This window comes from Propithecus coquereli, unplaced genomic scaffold (assembly GCF_000956105.1).
Source record: "Propithecus coquereli isolate 6110/MARCELLA unplaced genomic scaffold, Pcoq_1.0 Scaffold42, whole genome shotgun sequence".
NCBI lineage: Eukaryota > Metazoa > Chordata > Mammalia > Primates > Indriidae > Propithecus > Propithecus coquereli.
In genome coordinates this window covers 817,665-825,830 of record NW_012149952.1, presented here as the reverse complement: position 1 = coordinate 825,830, position 8,166 = coordinate 817,665, and the positions used below count along the sequence as shown (strand labels likewise).

General features: G+C 45.5%; 1 protein-coding gene across 1 annotated transcript; it reads right to left on the bottom strand.

The window, feature by feature from the left end:
* Positions 1 to 5,893: 5,893 nt before the first annotated feature.
* Positions 5,894 to 8,166, bottom strand: TEX101 (testis expressed 101). Its single transcript, XM_012653361.1, has 5 exons — positions 8,103 to 8,166; positions 7,833 to 7,979; positions 7,538 to 7,720; positions 6,342 to 6,470; positions 5,894 to 6,176 (listed from the first exon to the last, which is right to left on the bottom strand). The coding sequence occupies exons 1-5, from the start codon at positions 8,164 to 8,166 to the stop codon at positions 5,947 to 5,949; spliced, it is 753 nt and encodes a 250-aa protein (XP_012508815.1). The 3' UTR covers positions 5,894 to 5,946.

Below are 8,166 nucleotides of genomic sequence, written 5' to 3'. Positions count from 1 at the left end.
CGGCACCCCTCAGGGTGTTCCCTGCACTCACCATCAGACCAGGATCAAATGTCCCATCACCCAGCTTGGAGCCGGAAAGGATGTTATCAGCCCCCAGCCCCACACCCTGGCACAGCGCTGGGCGTCTGTGCCCACCAGCCTCCTGGGAAGTGTTCCCAGACAGCACTAAGACTGCAGGCCTCTTGCAGCTCGGGTCCCAAAGGTTCCACATTCCCTAGCCCCATGAGTGATAATGAATGTGAACTGCAAAACCTGCCAAGATCTCCTGACTGTAGAGGATCAATGGCCGCTCTTTCACCTCCACCTTCCAAATCTCATGCAAGATGCAAAAAGATGCCTCCTGCGGCTGGTGCTAACTCAGAACAACATAGGGGAGGAATTCTGGGAACAATAGCTCCAGTTTAGCTAAATTGTAACAATACAAATCCACCAAAGTGGCCGACGCCTACACATGTCAACAACGTGGCCTCAGTGACGGATGTATATTAAAAAGTGCACATATTTGAGGTATACAATTTGATGAGCTTTGACATGGATTCACTCATGAACTTCTCTGAATTTCCTGGAGGGACTTTCCAGAGAACTTAAGAAGTTTCCAGAAATCTAGGGTGTGTTTCCAGGGCTTGTGAAGCGGGAAGATGGTGCCTCCCAGGGGAGTTGTGTGTCCCTGTTGGGGTCAAAACCTCCTAAGTCCCCCACCCTGTGCCATGTTTTCTTCATTTGCAAGGCCAGCATCCTCTGGGCGACCCAAATCCTGTCGAGGGAGCAACCTGAGTCAGTCTCAGGATGGGTACGTGCGTGGAAGGAGGGCAGGGGAAGGGGTTCAGCACAGTGTTTCTTTTTTTTCCTTCTCTTTCTATCATGAAAAATTTCAGCTTCACAAATATACAGAGAAGAGTACAACAAACCCCCAGGTCCTAATCACCCAGCTGCTCTTAGTTCAACCACCTTCCATCTTCCCAATTAATTTGAGATCAACCACAAACGTATCATTTCATTGATATTTTCCAAAGAGACAGAAACTTTAGTATGTGTGTCTACTCTTAAGAGAAATTCACCATAATATTATTATCAGACCTAAAAAATAATTAATGATAATTTGTTAATATAATTAACTCTTTGGTTAGTGTTTTCAGTTTGATGGTGTCATGAACTTTTTTTGTACAGTTGGTTTATTCAACTCATGAAGAAAACAAAGGTCAACACATTGCATTTCGTTGCTATGTTGTTCTTTTTTTAATGGTTTTTTTTTCTGAGACAAGAGTCTCGTTCTATTGCCCAGGCTAGAGTGCTGTGGCGTCAGCCTAGCTCACAGCAACCTCAAATTCCTGGGCTCAAGCGATCCTCCTGCCTCAGCTTCTCAATTAGCTGGGACTACAGGCACGTGCTACCATGCCTGGCTAATTTTTCTATTTTTAGTAGAGATGGGGTCTTGCTGTTGCTGAGGCTGATCTCGAACTCTTGACCTCAAGCCATCCTCCCACTTTGGCCTCACAGAGTGTGAGGATTATAGGCATGAGCCACCACGCCCAGCCTCGTTGATATGTTTCTTAAGCCTTTTTTAGTTTTTGGATCACCCCTCCCTCCCTACTCCCTTCACGTTAATACATTTGGTAAATAAATAGGGTCCTTTGTCTCGTAGAGTTTCCAACCTCCAGGATTTTGCTGGTTGCATTCCAGTTGAGTTGTTTAGCATGTTCCTTCATGAAGTGCTTCTCCAAAGAGGGATGGTGATAACTTTTCTTTTTTAAAAAAACAGCTTTTATTGAGGTCTAATTGATATAGAAAAAAACTGCACATACTTGAGGTACACAATTTGCTGAGCTTTGACATGTATTCACCCGTGAAACCATCACCGCGGTCGGGGTGGTAGTGGGAAGACAGGTTCTCTCACTCATCGTGGGTAGGAGTGTAAACTGTACAGGCTGTAAGGAGAGAAATTTGACATCTCTTCCCATGACCGGCACAAACGCCCTTTGACTCAGCAATGCCACTATTCCACTTGTCACACTCGTGGTGCGCGATGAGTACTTAAGGTTGTGTGTTGCAGCGATGTCTGAAATAGCAAAGGATCCGATACTAGGCTATGGTAAAACAGTCACGTGACACGGAGTACCAGGCATGTTCTCCATGCTTTACAATAATAATTCACTTAATCCCCACAATACTCAGACGAGGCAGGTACTACCATTAGGCGTACTTTAAAGATGGGGCAACCGGGGCCCAGAGAGATTAAGTGGCTTGTCCAAGATCACACAGCCAGTCACCGTAGCACTCGCACCCACGCAGTCCTTCTGCAGAGCCTGTGCTCTTTCCTGCTGTGTTGCAACAGTCCAATTGTGATTGGGCCATTGTCACAACGGAATGTCATGTAGCTATAAAAAGAATGAAGAGGTTCTTTACGGACTGACATAAAATGGTTTCCAAGGTATAATGTAAAGCAAAGTGTAAACCGTCAGTGTAAGTGGAATGAGAGAATGTGTGTGTGTGTGTTTATGCATGTGTATATGTGCCCACTTGTGTGCAGGCATGTGTCATGTTTACCTGTGTAGATGTGCCACATACATGTATCTGCACATGCACACACGTGTTGTTACACATACATGTTCGTGCATGTTTGTGTGTGGTCGTGTGTATGCATGCGTATGTGCACACGATGCACACATGTGTATGTGTATGTTTTTAGCCTGTGATGTGTGTGATGTGTGTGTATATGTATGTGTGCATGTGTATACTTGTGTGTGTGTGTGTGGATATTTTTGTATGCATGTGTGTTTTGTATATGTGTACTTGTTTGGGCACCAACCATTCCTGAATGGATTCCAAAAGCCGTTGGCAGTTTGGTTGCCTCTCGGAGAGGGAATTCCTATAGGGTGGGGAAGGAGGCTTTTCACGGCCTATCTTTTTGTACTTACTGAATTTTTAAAAACTTTTAATGGAAGCATAACATATATAGAGAAAGGGGCCCATATTGTAAATCTACAGCTGTATTCATTTTCACAAACCGAATGTATCCATGTAACCAGCACCCAAGTGCGTAAAGGGATCAGGACTCCAAAGCCCCCTGCAGACGAACATAGATTAATTTTGTATGTTTTTGAACTTCATATAAATGGAATCATACTCCATGTGTGTCTGGCTTTTTAAAATTTTTTTTAAAATTATTATTATTATTTTTTTGAGACAGGGTCTTGCTCTGTCTCCCAGGCTAGAGTGCCGTGGCGTCAGCCTAGCTCACTGCAACCTCAAACTCCTGGGTTCAAGCGATCCTCCTACCTCAGCTTCCGGAGTAGCTGGACTACGGGTACATGCTGCCACACCCAGCTATTAATAATTTTTTCTATTTTTGGCAGAGACGGGGTCTCACTCTTGCTCAGGGTGGTCTTGAACTCCTAACCTCAAGCAATCCTCCCACCTCGGCCTCCCAGAATGCTAGGATTACCGGCATGAGCCACCGCGCCCAGCCTCTCATTTTAATAAATAAAGAAAATGAAGATGAGGACGTACGAACACCACCAAGTTGCCCAGACGTTGCTTGAAGTTGAGTGGATCAGTTTCCTATAGCGGCTGTAACAAACTACCACAACTTCAGTGGTTTAAAACAACATGGATTTGTTATCTGACAGTTCTGGAGATCAGAAACCTGAAGTGGGTCTTATAGGGCCAAAATCAAAAGCTGTGTTTCTTCTGAGGCCCTGGGGGAGAATCTGCTCCTTGCCTGTTCCAGCTGCCTGCATTTCTCAGCTTTGACTTCTGTTCCAATTGTCCCATCTCTTTCTAGGACTCTGATCTCTCCTCCTCCATCTCATGAGGACCCTTATAAGAATCCTCCCTGGTATCCCAGTGTGATCTCCCCATCTCAAGACCCTCCGGGGTCTAAGGATGAAGGACTCATGGGATGACTGTTGCAATAAACAACAGATTTGAGAAAAATGTGTGATAGTCGTCTGTGTAAAGTAGATGATAAATTCTGGAATCTAGAATTTCTTATCTTCTTGCCTTAGGAGGAAGCAAGTCCCTATGAAGTTATGTTTTGTCAGATCTTCAGGCAATTTCATCAGCTATGTGGGATGTCTGGGGAGCTTCATATTCCTGAGGCACCCCAAAGAAATGTGAAAGCAGTTCGAGGACTCTCTTCCAAAAGTAGCTGAGAGGGATGACAGAGCTTAGAGCAGCAGTGCGCATGCCCATCAGTGCCCAGGCAGGGTTGGCGGGTTCTCAGTGGATGCCAGCAGGAATGGAAGCTGTGTGCCAGGCCCCAGTGAGAACTCAGACATGGGCAGCGAGAACAGCATGAGAGATAAAACCTTGACAGTCACCTCCTTCCCACCAGCACTATAGCGAAAGCCCTGGATGAGGACAGTAGAACACAGAATCTCTGAATTAACCAATCTTAAATCTGAAATGACTTGAGTTTTTTCTAAGGGTGAAGTTACTACCTTCCATTTGGTACAATGTGGGATTGTGATAAGCAAAATTATTTAAAAGTAAATATATTAAATGTTTTAATTACATATTATATATGTAATATTATTTCAAATTTGCACACTCAAGAGTGTGGCCTGAGAAATTTGTACATGATGCAAAAATGTCTTTTTTTGCATTATAACCATATGATGGATACAATTTTTAAAATATCAAAACAATTCATGGGCCAAAATTTTGAAAACTGTGCTTCCTCCGTTTACTCAGGAAGTTCTCTTGCAACTGTCTTTGGCACCACTAGAAGGCCACTTCCCATGGGAAAGACCTACTCGTTTGTGTGTTTGATTTTGCTTTTCACCCCAACTAGTATTTACTGAATGCTTGTTATGCCCCCTCACAAAGTTGAAATTGGATTCGCTTGTGCTTCTTCTCCCTCTTTAGGGAGATTTAGCAAACGGACACAACAGGGAACTGCATGCCTAAGGACAAAGATGAGGAATTTGCTAGAGTCCGGCATTAACTGCAAGAGAGTTGGTAGAACTAGAGAACCTTCTAGAAAGAACTTGATTGGCATACATGATGGCCAAATTTCCCAGTCTTTTGGGAGGGGGACAAGAGTCTGCATTAAAAGTCTTTCCTCCCACCCCCAGTGCAGTTTACTGTGGGTCAGTTAAACCTCAGTGGAGCTGCTTTGAAAAATAACGTCTCCCCGTTACCCTCCTTGCCTTTTACTTTGCTCTACACACCTCCTGTATCCTTTGAGTCTTTTCCAGTAAGATAGATTTTATGTATTCTTGAGCAGTAAGCAAATAAATAGGCATGAGAACTTTCCAAAAATTCTCCCCTACCAGTAGTCACAGATTCAGCATATCTTACGGAGACCTAGCTCCCTCCCAAGTCCCCTCTGTCCACTGAAGTCACTACGTGAGCCACAGAGAAGGGAAAGGACAGTGTAGAGCAGGGAAAGGACAGACAGGCATAGGGAGATGGGGCCCATTACAATTGGATAATGTGGAGTCTCATTTTTCTCATTCTGCCACATCTTCTGGGCAAATATAGGAACCCCCAAACAGCAGACTTTGGCTTTAAAATTGGGCTAGGAGTGCTCTGGAGGTGGCTAACACTAGTCACTTGCCCAGCTCACAAGAGAAGTTTGCATATTAGGGTGAAAGGAAAATAAGACTTTAGGTCAAAATATCTAGTTCTTGTCTTGGCTCTGCCCATAGCTATGTAAATCTGAAAAACTCACTAAAGTTTTCTGGATTTCAGATTCTCTTTCTGGAAAATGTATGGGTTGGAGAAGTCAAATTTTAAGGGCCTTTTCAGTGCTAAAATTCTACGTCTAGTCTTGAAGCACACACAAATCATAGCAGAAATTTTATTAAAAATGTCAAGTACGTCCACAGCATCTTCCTTCGCTCTCCTCAAATCCCCACCCGCTCCTCAACTTGTTGATGACCAGCCGTCACCAGGCTCCCAGTGAACAAAGGTGTCCTGAGACCTAGGACCAGAAGCACCTTCTCAGGAAAAATGGACAAACAATTGTAGCAGCAATGGCAGCAGCAGCTGTAACCTCCAAACTGAAATGGGAAGATACGTGGCTCCATTTTCAGCCTTTCTGGGTTCAGTAAGAAGCTGCTTTGGGCAGATTTCCTTCACCAACATGGGTCCTACTGTGGAGACACTGGCCATCAGCTTGCAGTCCCTCATGGCTGTACAGCCTTTGACTCCCACAGATGACTCGATGCCACCTATGGAGCAAGGAAGGATAGGGAGACGCAGATGTTTGAGGAACTCAGAGGGGAATCCAAACCTGAGACTCATCCCTGGAGCCCTGAGTGTCAGAACCTCTTGGTATCTACTAAGAGGTCTGGTTTTCCAGCCTCTGAAACCAGCAGATGTTCATTTCGCTTTACCTCCAGTAATCTCTAGTTTTCCTTCATAGCATCGAGTTGTACCTCTGGGACAGGGAAGAGAAGGAGCACTGGAACAGTTCCCCAAAGCCACGCAGGTTGGGCACTGGAGGGTTGTTGGCTCAGTGGAAACTGGAGGGGAAAGAAAGGGAGAGTTAAGGGCATGTCCTGCCTCCAGAGATGTTCCTCCTTGCTGCCTGCTCTTCCTCAAGTCCTTCCTGCTGGTGTTCCTCTGATCAATCAAAGCCAATTACTGCAGCGCCCCTGTCCTTCCTCAGCTGACTATCTTTGCTGTCGGATCCCATCGGCATGACTGCCAAACTCTGTGCTCAGGTGGAGAGCTACAGAGATGAAAAGGGCATGGTTTCTGCCACCCGGCATCATCGTCTAGAAGGAGAAAGTCATGTAAGTAATTAACTACAATACCAGCTCCGTCGTTTCCATGTTCAGGATATAATGGTAAAGGAATGGAGGAGTACCTAACTGTCTAAAAGAATTTGCTAAGTATTTTCGAAGAGCTGATTCTGAGTTGAGATAGAGCGTGAATAGGTATTAGCTATGTGAAAATGGGGGTTGCAGGAGGGTCGCAAAGGAAACAGCAAGGACTAAGGCCGAGAGGTGTGAGCCAGCTTGGGGGATGCGGGGAATTATGAGACACCGAAGGGACTGATCAGCTGGTAGGCACAGTAGAGCCGAACTGTTTCATTCTTATGGCCAGCATTCATTCTGATTGGCTAGTGCCATCTCCACTGTTAAGTATTTGTAATACTAGCCCCAGCTAGAACACAGTAAATGAGAGAGGGAAGAGAGGGAAATGAAACTGAAAAGACAGGCAGGGCCAGGTCACTACAAGTCTTGAGTCCAAACTGGGGCCCTGGGCTGTTGTCATGCAGCAATGGGGAACCAATACCTGTTAGATTGATAATATCGCCACCCTGCTCAGAAACCTACACTGACATCTTACTGCTGAATAAACACAAAACCCGGTTTCTACTCCAGCCGTCCCTGATTTTCCTCTACTCTGAGCACTGTTTAGACCCCAAGGAACAATTTAGGAAAAGGAAGACAATCATTTGAACTGTGAGGTCCTTTTGTGTAAGGCCCACTTGGGCTAAGGCAAGTAAGAACACAAAGAGGGAAGATACACAGTCTCTTTATGGAGTTTCTCTTAGCACTTATCTTCCCCGCTTCCGGGGTACCTGAGGTCTCTTCTCGATTCCAAAACTGAAATAAGCTGTTTTTGTCGTTACAGAAGGAATCGTCGCAGTAGCTACTGTAGGAGACTGCAACCAGGCCAGGGGGTGGAGTGTGCTGGACAAACGTCAGTATCTGCATCTCTCCGGATATGCAGCCCTTGGTGACCAAAACAGCTGTCTTGGTCCCTGTTGGGAGACAGGAGGGAGGGAGAGTAGGTGGTGAGCCCAACAATTGGCCTTGACATGGACATAGTCACCCTCCCTCCCACCCAGCCCAACTGGCCCATTCTCATTTTACCCGCTTTAATCATTAGTGCGGTTTCCTGGCAAACTGTTCCATTGTCACAAGTTTCAACTTTCTCTGTGGTCCAGTTAAATGCATTGGTTGGATCCTCTTCTATATTCACGGATACACCCTTGTGACAATACAAATACTGCTGGGCCACTGGGGAGGAAACGAGATAAAGATAAGCACCTGCCCTACTCTGTGGGCTAATGGGACTCCTTTTTCATCATAAATCCATCCTCTGTGACCCCGCTGCTCTTCCCTCATGTCCCCGATACGTACAGGCCGAGGCAGAGGCTCCTAGGAGAAAGAGGAACAGCAAACCCCGGATATGGCAGGTCCCCAT